Source organism: Phodopus roborovskii, unplaced genomic scaffold, assembly GCF_943737965.1.
Source record: "Phodopus roborovskii unplaced genomic scaffold, PHOROB, whole genome shotgun sequence".
Taxonomy (NCBI): domain Eukaryota; kingdom Metazoa; phylum Chordata; class Mammalia; order Rodentia; family Cricetidae; genus Phodopus; species Phodopus roborovskii.
Window position 1 is genome coordinate 270,077 of NW_026126647.1, and position 15,075 is coordinate 285,151.

At 44.4% G+C, this 15,075-nt stretch overlaps 1 protein-coding gene across 1 annotated transcript; it reads left to right on the forward strand.

The window, feature by feature from the left end:
- The first annotated feature begins 681 nt into the window (after positions 1-681).
- On the forward strand, positions 682-3,223 carry Tlr10 (toll like receptor 10). Its single transcript, XM_051174022.1, has one exon. It carries the CDS (start codon positions 739-741, stop codon positions 3,163-3,165), a length of 2,427 nt encoding a protein of 808 aa, XP_051029979.1. The 5' UTR covers positions 682-738; the 3' UTR covers positions 3,166-3,223.
- The last annotated feature ends 11,852 nt before the right edge of the window (positions 3,224-15,075 follow it).

A 15,075-nucleotide genomic window follows, 5' to 3' on the forward strand; every position in this document is an offset into this window, starting at 1 on the left:
TTCCTCAGCCCCCTGCACAGGAACTCTCTACCCACACAAGGGGCTGAATAGTCACTCTGTGACAATAATTCAGGGTATACAATATTGGATGGTAAAATATCACTATCAATATTTTTAAAGATTATTTGTTTTATGTATATACCTATGTACCTGAGTGTAAGTATGTGTACTATGTGTGGACACCCGTCCTTGGAGGTCACAAGAGGGCATTAGCTACCCTGGAGCTAGTGTGACAGTTGTGAGTCACCTGATGTAGATGCTGGGGATCAAACCTAGGTCCTCTGCAAGAGCAGCAAGCGCTCTTGGCCACTGAGCCATCCATCTCTTCAGCCTTCCCAAGCTTCTTAAAACCCTCAAGCTATCAACTGGGATGAGGGTGGGGGGTTGGGTTGAGACGTGGGGGGCTGGGGATGGGGGGGTGGAGCCTGGCCCGAAAAGACAGTTCTTAGAGAGAGCAAGAAGAGGTGCATCTCCCACCCCTGTGCTCTGTGCAGATCTGGCCCCTTCAGTGTCGGGGCTGTGGCACATGCAGTAACGGCCTTTGAAATCTATCAGCCGAAGCTCTGAGATGAAGTAAAAGATGTCGTAGGACTGTTGTCAGATATTGGGATTTTAAAAAATCAAAGTCCTCCAGTATTTAAACCCATAAAAACTCACCCTTCTGTGTTGTTTTCTAGGGATTTAAACTCACACTCATCCTTCATATGAGGAAACAAGCAGTAGACTCTTGGAAACACAATGAGACTCATCTGCAGCATCTATATACTTTATAACATCATGTCCACAAAAGCCTGGGCCCAAAGGCTGCCAGAAGAAAAGGAATTGATTTCCAACTGCTCCCACATGGCTTTAAGAAAAATTCCTCCAGACCTGACCGCAGCCACAACCATACTGGATTTATCCTATAACCTCCTCTTTCAACTCCAGAGTTCCGATTTCCATTCTTTCTCCAAACTGCGTTTCCTGATACTACGCCATAACAGGATCCAAAAGCTGGATACCAAGGTCTTTGACCTGAATACGGAGTTACGCCATTTAGACTTGTCTTACAATAGACTGAAGGTTGTAATTTGGTCTTCCCTGCCAGGCCTCAGACACTTAGATCTTTCTTTTAATGACTTTGACACACTGCCTACCTGTGAAGCGATTGGCAACATGACACATCTGGAAACTCTAGGTTTGAGTGGGGCAAAAATACAAAATTCAGATCTCCAAAAAATTGCTCATTTGCATCTCAGCACCTTCTTGTTGGGTCTGAAGACTCTTTCTTTTTATGAAGAAGGCAGCCTACCCATCCTAAACACAACAGCCCTTCACATTGTTTTGCCAATGAACACAAACTTCTGGGTGCTTTTGTGTGATGGAATGAAGACTTCAAAAATAGTAGAAATGACAAATATAGATGGCAAGAACCAGCTTGTGGGTTATGAGACTCCACAGAATCTTACTGAGGAGAATACCAAGGCATCAACTTTGATATTTCATAAAGTTGACTTGTTCTGGGATGACCTTCTCCACATCTTCCAGTTCGTGTGGCAGACATCAGTGGAATACTTCCAGATTCGGGACATGACTTTTGGAGGGATGGCTAATCTAGACCACAGTTCATTTGACTACTCAAATACTGTAATGAAAGCTATAATACTGGAGGATATACATTTCCAAATCTTTTATATTCCCCAGGATAGAATCTACTTGCTTTTCACCCAAATGGATATAGAAAATCTGACCATATCAGATGCACAAATGCCACATCTGCTTTTCCCTAGTCACCCCCAGAGTTTCCAATATTTAAATTTTGCCAATAATATCTTAACAGATGACCTGTTTAAGAACCCCATTCAGCTGCCTTATTTGAAAACCCTTATTTTGAGGGGCAACAAGCTGATGAATCTTTCTTTGGTGAGCATCTTTGCCAACAGCACACCCTTGCTTCACTTGGATCTGAGCCAGAATCTACTACAACATGAAAACGAGGGACACTGCCTGTGGCCAGACACCTTGACCCTTCTGAACTTGTCATCCAATAAATTTGAAGATTCTGTTTTCTGGTGTTTGCCCAGAAGGATTCAAACACTTGACCTGAGCCATAACAGAATTCAAGCTGTCCCTAGAGAGACCATCCACCTGAGTGCTTTACGGGAGCTTCGTGTTGCATCTAATTTTCTAACTGACCTCCCTGGGTGCAATCATTTCACAAGGCTTTCTATTCTGAACATAGAAATGAATTTAATTCTCAGCCCATCTCTGGATTTTTTCCAAAGCTGCCAGGAGGTAAAGACTCTAAATGCAGGAGGAAATCCGTTCAGATGTTCTTGTGAACTAAGAGATTTCATTTGGCTTAAAAAGCATTTGGAAGGCCTGATGATCGGATGGCCAGATTCATATATCTGTGAATACCCTTTGAATCTAAAAGGCACTCCATTAAAAGATGTTTATCTTCCCGAGTTTTCTTGCAACATAACTTTGTTGGTTGTCCCCGTTGTGCTGGCCATCCTGATTCTGGGGATGACTGTGGTGTCCTGCTGGCTCAGCTTTGACCTGCCCTGGTACCTCAGGATGCTGGGCCAGTGGATTCGGACACAGCACAGGGTTAGGAAGACAATGCAAGACGAACCTAGGACAGGTGTGCAGTTCCACACATTTGTCTCATACTCTGCACACGATTCAGTCTGGGTGAAGAACGAACTGATTCCCAATCTACAGGCAGAAGATGCCTTGATTTGTCTTCCTGAGAGAAACTTTGACCCCGACAGGAGCATTGTAGAAAATATTATAAGCTGCACTGAGAAAAGCTATAAGTCCATCTTTGTGTTGTCTCCCAACTTTGTCCAGAGTGAGTGGTGCCATTATGAATTCTATCTGGCCCATCACAATCCCTTCCGTGATAATTACGATTCTATTATTCTCATCTTACTGAAGCCCATTCCCACTTACTGCATTTCTCCCAGGTTTCATATGCTAAAAACTCTTTTGGAAAAGCAAGTACACTTAGAATGGCCCAAGGATAGGCGCAAATGTGGGCTTTTTTGGGCAAACCTTCGAGCTGCTGTTAATGTTAATTTGTCAGACACCAGAGAAAGGCGTGAACTACAGACATTCACAGAGCCTAATGATGAACACCATGGTTCTACCATCACTCTGGTGAGAACAGACTGCTTCTAAAAGCCACCACACCAGGGGAGGTTGGGAACCACCATAACTGTTAGGGGACAAATGCATATAACCTTTAAGATGATAATTTTGTAATATTCATTAAAATAAAATGATTATATACTTTGTGCCCGTTCCTAGAAATATTTCTTAGACTGCGTCCTTAGAAACAGATGCCCAAGTTTGCAAAGGTTTATGTAAATGGATTCCCAGCCTTGCTCATAATTATGAGTTTTAAAAATACCAAATATCCACAGAACAAGGATTAACGCAATATCTTACAATGCAATACCTTACAATATATCTGTGTAACGGAATGACTTGTAACCATATATAACGTATATATTAACATGTTGTTTATACATTGAAATCAAAGACTAAAAGAGTCTACATCATTATACTGTAAAGTAATTGGGCTTGGGTCTGTTTGCATCATAAGGAACATTTGATTTCTACACTGTGTGTTTCCATAATGTTTGAATCGTTTAGGATGAATCTGTATTTGTGTTTTTCTTTTTTCTCAATCAAACACCAGCATACACACATTAAAAAAAAAAAGCCAAGCACGAGGCAGTTTGTGGACCTCCTCATTTCACTTGTTATTTCCACTCTCATCGGCCACAGGAAGAGAACCAGCACTTCTCAATTTTCGAAAGGTATTTGTCAGAAAAGAAAAAGTTTCAAAATAGCCAATGAAATTCTGTTACCATGTATGGAAGACAAAAAAGCAAAGATCTGGACAAAAGGCTGTGTCTTCAGGGCTAACACAATTTAAAGCTGTTTCCCTGGGGGCGGGGCGGCTGGAGAGAGATGATTCAGTGGTTAAGAGCACTGGCTGCTCTTCCCATGTGGTGGCTTACAACCATCTAAAATGGAATCTGATGCCCCCTTAGGATATGCAGATATATATATATATGCGGACAAGACACTAATATACATACACAAATGAATCTTTAAAACAAAAAAAAGACTTGTATCTTAAAAAAAAAAAAAAAACTACTAGTGTCCTGTCTCCTTGTTCAAACTCCTACCACAGCAGCTAAACTGCTAATATTTGGTTGCTTTTAAGCTACATAGACATATGTGCTTTGCTCCATTTAATCTAATAAGAAAACAAAACTCATAACAGATTAAAATTAGAGTATGTAGGGTGGCATGGTGGCACATGCCTTTAATCCTATCTGATCACTTAGGAGTTCAGAGCTCTCTGAGTTTAAAGTCAGCCCGGTCTACAGGCCATGGCTATACAGAGAAATCCTGTCTCAAAAAACCAAAACCCAAACCAAAAAGCCATAAAGTCTGTATCTACTTATGTTTCTTATGGTTTGTATTTTATGAATTTCTCATGCTACTAATTTTGTTTTGATTAGGTTCTTTCTTTCTTTTGTAATTTATTTATTGACATATCTCATATAGCCCAAGGTGGCCTTTAACTTACAATATAGCCAAAAAATGACTTTGCACTCCTGATCCTCCAGCCTCCACTTCCCAAGTTCTGGGATTACAGCTGTGATGTGCACGTCCACATCTGGTTTAGTAAGGGGATTTTGGTGTTTTATAGCTGTTGTTTTAACTGCATTTGAGGCTTCTAGCCTGAGAACCCATGGAGCAGGCTGGACATTGGATGTAGAAGGCAGATCTTGCTAATGTCTTGCCAGAGCTAGAACTGGGGAGTAGTCTTGGACCCTGGTGTCACTCTGTCCTTTCGTTGAGTGTTTGGCAAGAGGGGAAATTCAAAGAAATCACAGTGGGGTGTGGGCAGAGGTGGAGCTGGGAACTAACACAGTGTGGTTTTTGGTTTTTGGAGAAGTGAGACAATCCCTAGAGGAGAGGGTACAAATCTTGAGTGGATTATTCCACATGAGACAACATCTCTATCTGAAGGTGCAAGCTCACCAGGGTTCAACTATTTCATGATAGTAACCTCAGGTTAGTAATAGTTTCAAAAACACCTATGGCTTTTAAATTTTGTTATAACTGTGTGTGATGGAGGGGGCATGGCATGTGCCCGTGGTAGAGGTCAGAAGACAGCCGTGCGGAGTAGAGGTCTATGGAGGTTGGAAAATAACTGTATGGAATTGGCTCTCTCCTACCTTTGTGCAGTTTCCTGGACTGGAATTCAGGTTGTGAGGCTTGCTCGGGAAGTGTTTTTCCCACTGAGCTAACTCCCTGGCCCCTGATAGGTTTTATTACAATTAAAACAACAATGCACCAGACTTAGCTCTCAGCCTCTTCTTGTCTCTGAAGTTGGACAGATCGAACAGTTAGGAAGTCCTTTCTCAGAAGCTTCTGAGGCCCTAAAGAGCATGGCTGTGACTGCCATGCCTTATAAGCCAGACAAGAGGACTGCTACTTAATATCCAGCCTCAGAGAGCTCCAGGGGTGGTTTTCCCTCAAACAACTTCCACATTGCAGCAGCTGTACACTCTGCTGAGTCATGAAGTAAAGGGGAAGTGAACATGTAGACTGTGCAGTCCTGGAAGCCAGCTGAGCAACTCCAGCCATGTCAGGACGCCCCAGATCTCGTGAACTTGCAGGCCCTTTTTCACGGGCTTGTCATTTGTCAAGCTGGAGTCACCACTGCCATCCCCAACACATATAAGGAGACACACCTATCTGCTCACATGTGGAAGCTGGTCTGTGGGCTCCTGAGGGATTGTCACGTTTTTGCAGACAAATGTGATCTTCCCTGGAAGTCGGTGCTGCTCAGGATGGCCTATTTATATGGTGTCAGAAAATGTGGCAAAGACTCCACTGTGATAGGATGGTCATCATCAAACTCTAAGCAGATGCTGACCAGGGAGGCATTCTACATCTTTGGCTAATGTCCACTGAGCTCCCTTTCCTCTCTACCACAGTGGAACACCCAAAAAGAGCAGTCAGGGCACTGGAGATGAGTGAGAATTCAGATTATCAAGTATAATTTTCCATTTCCAATGAAGAAATGGAGGCCTTAAACACCTTTGCTAATGCTTTTCCTTCCAGGCCATAGCAAAGTGGCCTTTATCTCTTACATTTGATTCCTATGACGTCCAGCCTTGCATGACCCATCCATTCTCAAGGTGAGAGCCCTGCCTTCGTCCCTTGCAATATTCTGCCCATACCCAATGTCACTTGCAGTTTGGACTCTCTGTAGACAGCCTCCCACTGTCAGAGCATCCTGTATTAGCTGTCTGATTCCCACTGCCAAAACCACACCCTTGTTCTATCAGTTACTAGCTATGGCATCTGCCATTCAGATCAACCACCCTTTGAGCCATAAACCGGAGCATGTTCTCATGTAAAGGATGGAGGATGAAGGGCATCTTGAGTCCTCTTGGTGGTTTGGGAGAAGCTTCATCACTGGTACCCTGCCAGAGATACTTTCTCTCCAAGTTGTCCCCACCTGCTGGGCTGTGCCCCCTTATGTGCTCCTGGCATCGTTCCCCTTAGGCTCCTTGAGGGACCCCAGCTCTGATGGTACATCTTGAAGTCCCCACAAAGGGTTTGGATGTCACTTACACTTGAACACCAATTTCATTTCTCTTATCTATTTATTTTTTGAGACGGTCTCCCTATGCAGCTCTGACTCATCTGGAACTCACTATGTAGACCAGACTGGCCATGGACTCATGATATCTGCCTACCTCTGCTGCCCAAACGCTGGGATCAAGGCCATTTACCACCACACCTGTCTGGACATCAAACTTAACAGCTAACTATTGAGGTGCCTCCAACCCTGCCATGTCATGAGGATCTGTGACACCGGTGGACATTGGGCTCTAGTTTTCCAGTGACAAAGAAATAGTGCATAATGGGTAATATAGTCAGTGAGGTGGCATGAGAGCTTCTGACCTGCACAGCTCAACTGCGGCCTCATCACCCCCCCCCCAGGACTGGTGCATATTTTCAGAGGATTGCCTTAGTGTTCAAGCTGCCATTGCTCTAACCATGAGTGTAGGTCCTAAAATTTAAGTTAAGGTCTATGAATGAAAACACACTAGGATATTAAACACATTCATGTATGCCTGAGACAGCTCACTTTGGCCTTTGACCTCCAGTGGGGACATCCTGGATGAGCTAGCTGAAGGGGCTGGCTCACTCATCTGTTTGACTTTCATTTACCCAAAGCTTTTGCCGCCTGACAAATTATACTGTAGATCTTCTGGTTGTCGCTCTTGTTCCCAGTGTCAGCCACTAGAACCCAGGCAGTTTCAGAGGAATGGATGTCACCCAGCTGAGTCTGGAACAGGGCCTAGCAATCAGCCCCCGCCTCTTCTTTGAATGAAACAGATTGTCAGTGGGCACTGCTGGCCCTATGCTTTCGGGACCATCTGCTGCTGAGGCTGCCCCACTTTGGGATGAATCTCTGTGACACACTAAGGACGCACGTTTTACCCATCGGGCATTCTTCCTCCTCAATGCTGACACTTCATAAGATACGCCTTGAGTGGCATGTTATTCCCCTGTTTTACCCCAAATCCCCATCTTACACACATCCCACAATACCCCACTTCCTTCCTGGTGCATGCCTGACCTCACGGGTTTGCCCTTGAACTGTTCTACAGTCTGCTGATTATACAAGCCACCACAGGGCTCCCCAACTGCCCTCTCCGTTCTCGTTGCTGTGTCAGCCAGCAGTGCCTCTGCCACAGGACCACTCTTCTGCACTTTGGAGGGCCTCCCTTGAATATTCTAGAATATGGCACTGTTAGAACTCAGAGTCAGGAGGCTCTGAGCCCAGCCACAGACCCACATGTACCCCTCTCCTCTCCCCTTCAAGGTGCTTTCAGAGTCAACCAGCTACTTAAGTCTATCTGCATTTTTATTACAGTGTTATCTCCTGCCTCCAACACTTAAGAATAGCATTATGGTGGCACATGTTTTCCCTCATTCTCAGGCACCCACACAATAGCCATCATTGCCGCATGGTCTGAGCCACGTGCTGTCAGGTAGTCTTCCGAGGCTGGCTTTCACGACGGAGCAACTGCCAGGCTGCCTGTCACTGAAGTCCTTGCCACCCACTGATCTCTGCTCTTATGCTGGCCTTAGTCTGTGCAAATGAAGGTAAAATATTTCTCTTAGCAGGAGGAACATGCTGTCTTTCTGCCTGACCTCTTGCCTACCCCCCTGTTGTTGCTGAAATGTGGAAATCAGAGACCTCATTCAAGAAATGCAGTGATAGCCTTGCCAAGAAGCTTGGAGAGCACATGGTTCAAAGGTGGGTTCTTGTGTATTTACACTATCCAGTTCTCAATAGTAAGCTGAATAGTACCAGGAAACAAATATTATTTCATAGCTTCCCAAGTCTCTGGGCAAGACTATCTCAAAGCACAATAGCAGCCACTGTCGAGTCACTGGGTACCAGTGTAGACGCAGTGTAGACAGTGTTGCTAGTGATGCAGACAGACTATGAGGTAATCGCAGAGACAAGACGGTCCATCCTGCTTAACATAGGCTGGTTCTGCAGACCATGTCCTAGTGCTCAGTTACAGGCCTGCTCCTGTCTTCTCCAAACGCACAGAGTCAGGAGACAGTAAAGTGCACAGACGATGCTTCCGGGGTGGGAACGCAAAAAGATAACCCTCACATGTGCTACAGGATGGTTATCTGTGGGTGACTTCTTTTTTAATTATTTTATTTTATTTGAGTGTATGTGTACATTTGTATTTGAGTGTGCACGCACGTGCCAGAGGTCGATGCTGGGTATTTTCTTAACCACTCTCCACAGTAGGTTTTTTGTTTTGTTTTGTTTTTTGAGACAATGTTTCTCTCTAGCTTTAGAGTCTGTTCCAGAACTATCTATGTAGATGAGCTGGCCTTGAACTCACAGAGATTTGTCTGCCTCTGCCTCCTGGGTGCTGGGATTATAGCCGTGTGCCACCACTGCCCGGTTCTACCATCACTGTAGTTTTTGAGACAAAGCATCTTGCTGCACCTTAGCTCACTGATTCAGCCAATGGAGCTGGCCAGCAACCTCCAAGAATCCTCCGGCTTCTACCTCACCGGTGATGAGATCACAGACATGCACCCAAGTGCTGGGAATGGAATTCAGGCCCTCACACTGGCATAACGAGCATTGCATGGCTTCTACCTCACCGGTGATGAGATCACAGACATGCACCCAAGTGCTGGGAATGGAATTCAGGCCCTCACACTGGCATAACGAGCATTGCATGGACTGAGCGAGGCCCACACGAGAATCCATTCTTCTCTTACCTTCCGTTGTATACCATGAGATTCCCATGGAGTCCCTCTTATGAATTATGATATGGGTTAAAGTATATTTTAAAATCAAGCTGCCCCTATATACAAGGGGCCTGTGGATGTGCACACTCTTGAGCAGCCCCAAGAGGAGACTATTTGGTTTATGCAGCCTGACATTTATTAGTGCTTTTGTTTTCTCTTCAAGGCTGTATGACTTGTTTCAGTTTCAGATGAGTCACTGGCCGTGAGAAGGTTATATTCCGCGGTAAAATGATTTGGGGGTCAACGAGCTGTCTCGGTGAGTGGACTTGACTGCCACCAAATGTGACAACCTGAGTTTGTTACCCAGGACCCACATGGTAGAAAGAGAGATCTTACTCTCCCAGGTTGTCTTCTGTGGATCCAGCATGTATGCCCCCAATCAATCAATCAATCAGTCAATCAATCAATCAGTCAGCCAGTCAATCATTCAATCAGTGAATTAATCAGTCAATCAATTAGTCAATCAATCAGTCAGCTAGTCAGTCGGCCAGTCAATCATTCAATCAGTGATTCAGTCAATCAATTAGTCAACCAATCAATCAATCAATCAGCCAGTCAATCATTCAATCAGCGAATCAGTCAGTCAGTCCGTCATTCAATCAATTAATTATCAATCAATTAATCAATGCAATTTTAAACATAAAAATAAAATAATTACTCTCCCAGATTGAGATCAGAAAGCTGTTTTAACACTATGAAGGTGTGAGAATTCCTCCTATGTTTTCACTGAAACTTGAAACACAATGAAAAAGCCATTTGGTGTTGCATGGATTAAAACACATTAGGTTCTGCTTCTTACTCCTGTCAGAATGGCTAAAATAAAAAACACCAAAGACAGATTATGATGGAGAGGATGTGGAGAAAGGTGTACACTCCTCCACTACTGGTGGGAGTGCAAACTCATATAGCCACTTTGGAAATGAGTATGGCAGTTACTCAGGAAAATGGGAATCAGTCTACCTCAAGATCCAGCAATTCAACTCTTAGGCATATACCCAAAAGATGAACATTCATACAACAAGGACATCTATTCAACTATGTTCGTAGCAGCATAATTTGTAATAGCCTGAACCTGGAAGCAACCTAAATGCCCCTCACCTGAAGAATGGATGGAGAAAATGTGATACATTTACACAATGGAGTACTACTCAATGGGAAAAAAAAAAGGAATGGAATCTTGAAATTCACAGGCAAATGGATGGAATTGGTGAGGTAACCTGAGTGAGGTAACCCAGACACAAACACAGTATGTACTCACTCATAAATGGATTTTAGACATAGACCAAGGGTTACAAGCCTACAATCCACACTACTAGAGAAACTAGGAAACAAGGAGAACAGCCAGAGGAGGGGAACCGAACAAGATCTCCTGAGCAAATTGGGGGGGAAGGGAGTTAAGAAAAAGAAAAGGGGAGAAGAGGAGAGAAGAACATGATGGAGCAGGAAGATTGAGTCAGGGAAAGAATAGAGGAAAGCAAGAAAAGAGATGCCATGATAAAGGGAGCCATTATAGGTTTAAAGAGAAATCTTGCACTAGGGAAATGTCCAGAGATCTACAATGATGACCCCAACTAACAATCTAAGCAATAGTGGAGAGGCTGCCTTAAATGCCCTTCCCCAATAATGAGATTGATGACTACCTTATATGCTATCCTAGATGCCTTCATCTAGTAGCTGATAGAAGCAGAAGCAGACACCCACAGCTAACCACGGAGCCGAATTCCTGGATCCAGTTGCAGAAAGGGAGGATTGATGAGTAAAGGGGTCAAGAACAGGCTGGAGAAACCCACAGAAACTGCTGGCATAAACAAGGGGGAGCTCATTGACCCCAGTCTAATAGCTGGGAAACCAGCATATGACTGACCCAGACCTTCCCCCACCCACACCTACCCCCTGAATGTGGGTGTTAGGAGGACTGGGCAGTCTATGGGGCCTCTGGTAGTGGATCAGTATTTATCCCTAATATACAAATGCACTTTAGGAGCCCATTCCACATAGAGGGATACTCTCTCAGCTTAGGTACATGGGGGAAGGCCTAGACCTTGCTCCAAATGATATGACAGACTTTGAAGACTCTCCATGGAAGGCTTCACCCTCCCTGGGGAGTAGAAAGGGGATGGGATTGAGGTTGGTTGAGGGGGGGAGAGGATGGGAGGGTGAGGGAACTGAAATTGACATGTAAAACAAGCTTGTTTCAAATTTAAATAAAAAAATTATAAACAGGAAAAACACACATTAGGTTCTGTTCTCTCTGTGGAGATATTTAGTTATGGTTGAGAGTTTTCAAAACTTTAAAAGGGTCTTGCATGTCTTTATTCTGTGATGTAATGTTGAATTCCTAGTTAATGATTATATGGTCTGCAATTTTTCATATAAGAAAATCCAGTCCTCCTATTTTGATGGGAATTCTATAATAACATGTTGAATAACAAAAATTCTAAATACCTGTGTGTGGTAATACTTTGTTTATGCTTTAACAAATAAAACTTGCCTGAAGATCAGAGTATGGAGCTAGCCACTAGTTAGCCATAGAGACTCAGTAATGGTAGCACACACCTTTAATCCTAGCGCTTGGGAGGCAGGAGCTCTGTGAGTTCAAGCCCCCCCTGGGCTACACAAGATCGATCCAGTCTAAAAGAGAAACAGACAGGCAGTGGTGGCTCACACCTTTCATCCAGTATTTGGGAATCTCGTGCCTTTAATCCCAACACTAAGGAGGTGGAGACAGGAGTGATGTGGCTGGGTGCAGAGGGGAATATAAGGCAGGAGGAGGCAGGAGCTCAGCGCGTGTTCAATCTGAGGATTAGTAGGGACAGGACCGCCCCTTTGGTCTGAGGACCCTTTGGTCTGAGGATTCGGTAGAGAGAAGAACTAGTGGCCCGCAGCTCTGCTTCTCTGATCTTTCAGCTTTAACCCCGATATCTGACTCCGGCTTTTTATCATTAAGATCAATTAGAAATTGTGCCAATGTGCGGGGGCTGGAGTCTGCTGAGATCTTTTGTTCAGCACTCACCCACACTCCTTGGGTGTGTCAAACAAGTCCGGGAGAACTGAGCATATACCCCATCTTAACTCCAGGTCCCCCACCCTCCATCCACGTCTGGCCAACCCTGCATTTACTCCCTGCTCTCCCTGCCTGTGAATGTCGACTCATGCGTACAGATACAGAGAGGTCGGTTTTTACTTCCCTATGTATGCACAGCTAGATCTCTCTGCTGTGGGCTTTATGCAAACTTGGGGGAGAAGACTGAGGAGAACATTAACTCCAATATTAATTTAATGTAGACCTAGCAAAAAGTTTAGAGCCTTGGCTTTTGTGAGTAAGGGCTGGGTGAAACATTAAATTAAATTGATGCAATAGGAGAAAACCAACTGTTCATATAACTGTTTTAAACTGTGTTGGGGAAACAGGATGGGGGAGGTGATACGGGGCTGAAGATGGAACCAAGTTGCTAGACTGTCTAGGATTTGAGAAGCCTTCATTTTATCACCAGCAAATCCCTGCACTCGGGAGGTAGAGTCAAGAATATCAGAAGTTCAAGGCCATCCTCAGCAGCACAGAAAATTGAAGGAAGGGTGCAAACCCGATCTAGAAAACAAAATGTCAGAGTCAGCCAGACAAAATGGACAGGAGCCTCCCTCCCCTCCTCCTAAATACTACTGTGTCGAAGCAGGGGCCTGGTCAAGAAGTGGTTTCACTTCATGTGCTGTTTCCGGCAAGCCCTTCTCACTTGGCAAAGCAGAAGTTCGTACATTAAAATAGATGGATTGTGCATGCAAGAGTAATGCCATCAGCAGAGGGGCCCTTCCTGTTACTGACCTCAATTCTAAGGTCTGTGGCCGGCTCTCCCCAAGTGTGGACTCTCCTGGCACCTCTAGGTTGGCTATTGAGGGGAGTGTTGAGGAGTGCTTGCTAAAGCACCGGGCACTGGCTACTATAAATCCTGTACTGAATTTTCAAATAAGCCCTGTGTGCCAGAAAGAAGGTCCAGGAAGGATGCCTCGTGGGCTGCACAGGCCACCTGGATCAGAGCACCTGCTTGGCTGAGTCAGTGCTCAGCTCTGCCCACCCCACCCCCATCCTCCATCCCTTACCCCTACCCCCCACCTCCCACTCCCCACCCAAACCCCATATGTACTTGGGGATTGGACCACTTGGAGAAAGCTGCCCAGATTCCTCATCTGTTCCCATTTGTCACACGCACCCCACGCCTCTTAAAGACAGAGAGCAGAACCCTTTCTCCTTTTTTCCACCTACTTAGTTTTCACTCCTTTCCAACCAGGTACAAAACTAGAGAAAATAAAACTAAACTCAGGACAGCATTAGTATCACCCCAGAGCCTGTTAGAAATTCATGTTTCAGGTTCCATCCCCAGACCTGCTGAACCAGAACTTTCCCTTCAGCAAGACCACTCTGCTTTACGAGTGTACATTACAGTTCCAGGACCCCGGGGGAAAAACTTTTAGAAGAACCTAGGTATTCTGATGTCTAGTTTCTTGAGTCCTTTGTATATTTTGGACATCAGCCCTTTGTCAGATGTGGGGTTGGTGAAGATCTTTTCCCATTCTCTGGGCTGCTGTTTTGTTTTATTGACTGTGCCCTTTGTTTTACAGCAGCTTCTCAGTTTCAGGAGGTCCCATTTATTAAGTTGTTGATCTCAGTGTCTGTGCTACTGGTGTATTATTCAGGAAGCAGCCTCCTGTGCCAATATGTTCCAGACTACTTTCCCAGCTTCAATGTCTGTATTTATGTTGAGTTAATAATTCAATTTATAAGTGGGATACAGATCTAAACAGAGAATTCTCAATAGAACAATCACAAACTGCCAAAAGACACTTAAGGAAATGTTTAGCATCCTCAGTTGTCAGGGAAATGCAAATCAAAATAACTCTGAGACACCATCTTATAACCATCAGAATGGCTTATTTCAAAAACACCAATGACAGCTTATGTTGAAGAGGATGTGGACCCAGGGGAACACTCCTCCACTGCTGGTGGGAGTGCAAACTTGTACGGCCACTTTGTAAATCAATTATGGTGGTTTCTCAGAAAAATGGGAATCAATCTACTTCAAGACCCAGCTATACCAATCCTGGGCATTTACCCAAAGGATGCTCAATCATATCACAGAGACACTTGCTAAACTATGTTCATAGCAGCATTATTTGTAATAGCCAGAACCTGGAAACAACGTAGATGCCCCTAAACCAAAGAATGGATAAGAAGGAAAATGTATATTTACACAATGGAATATTACTCAGCCCAAAAAAAAAAAAAAAAAAAAAAAAAAACAATGACCTCATGAAATTTTCAGGCAAATAGATGAACTAGAAAAAAAAATCATTCTGAGTGACCCCAAAAGACAAACATGGTATGTAATCACTCATAAGTGAATATTAGGAGTAAAGTACAAGATAACCAACCTACAATCCACAGCCCCAGAGAGGCTAGATAACCAAGAGGACCCAAAGAGGGATGCATGGATTTCCCTGGGAAGGAAAATAGAAGAGATCTCCTGGGGATGGATTAGTGGGTATTGGAACTTGAGGGGGTGGGTTGGGCAGGCATGGCATGGGACATGGATTGAGGGCTGGATGGAGGGGGAGAGACATCTTGATGGGGGGGTGGTTCCTGGGTTAGGGAGAAACCTGGAACCAGGGAAAGTCCTAGGAATCCACAAAGAAGACCACAGC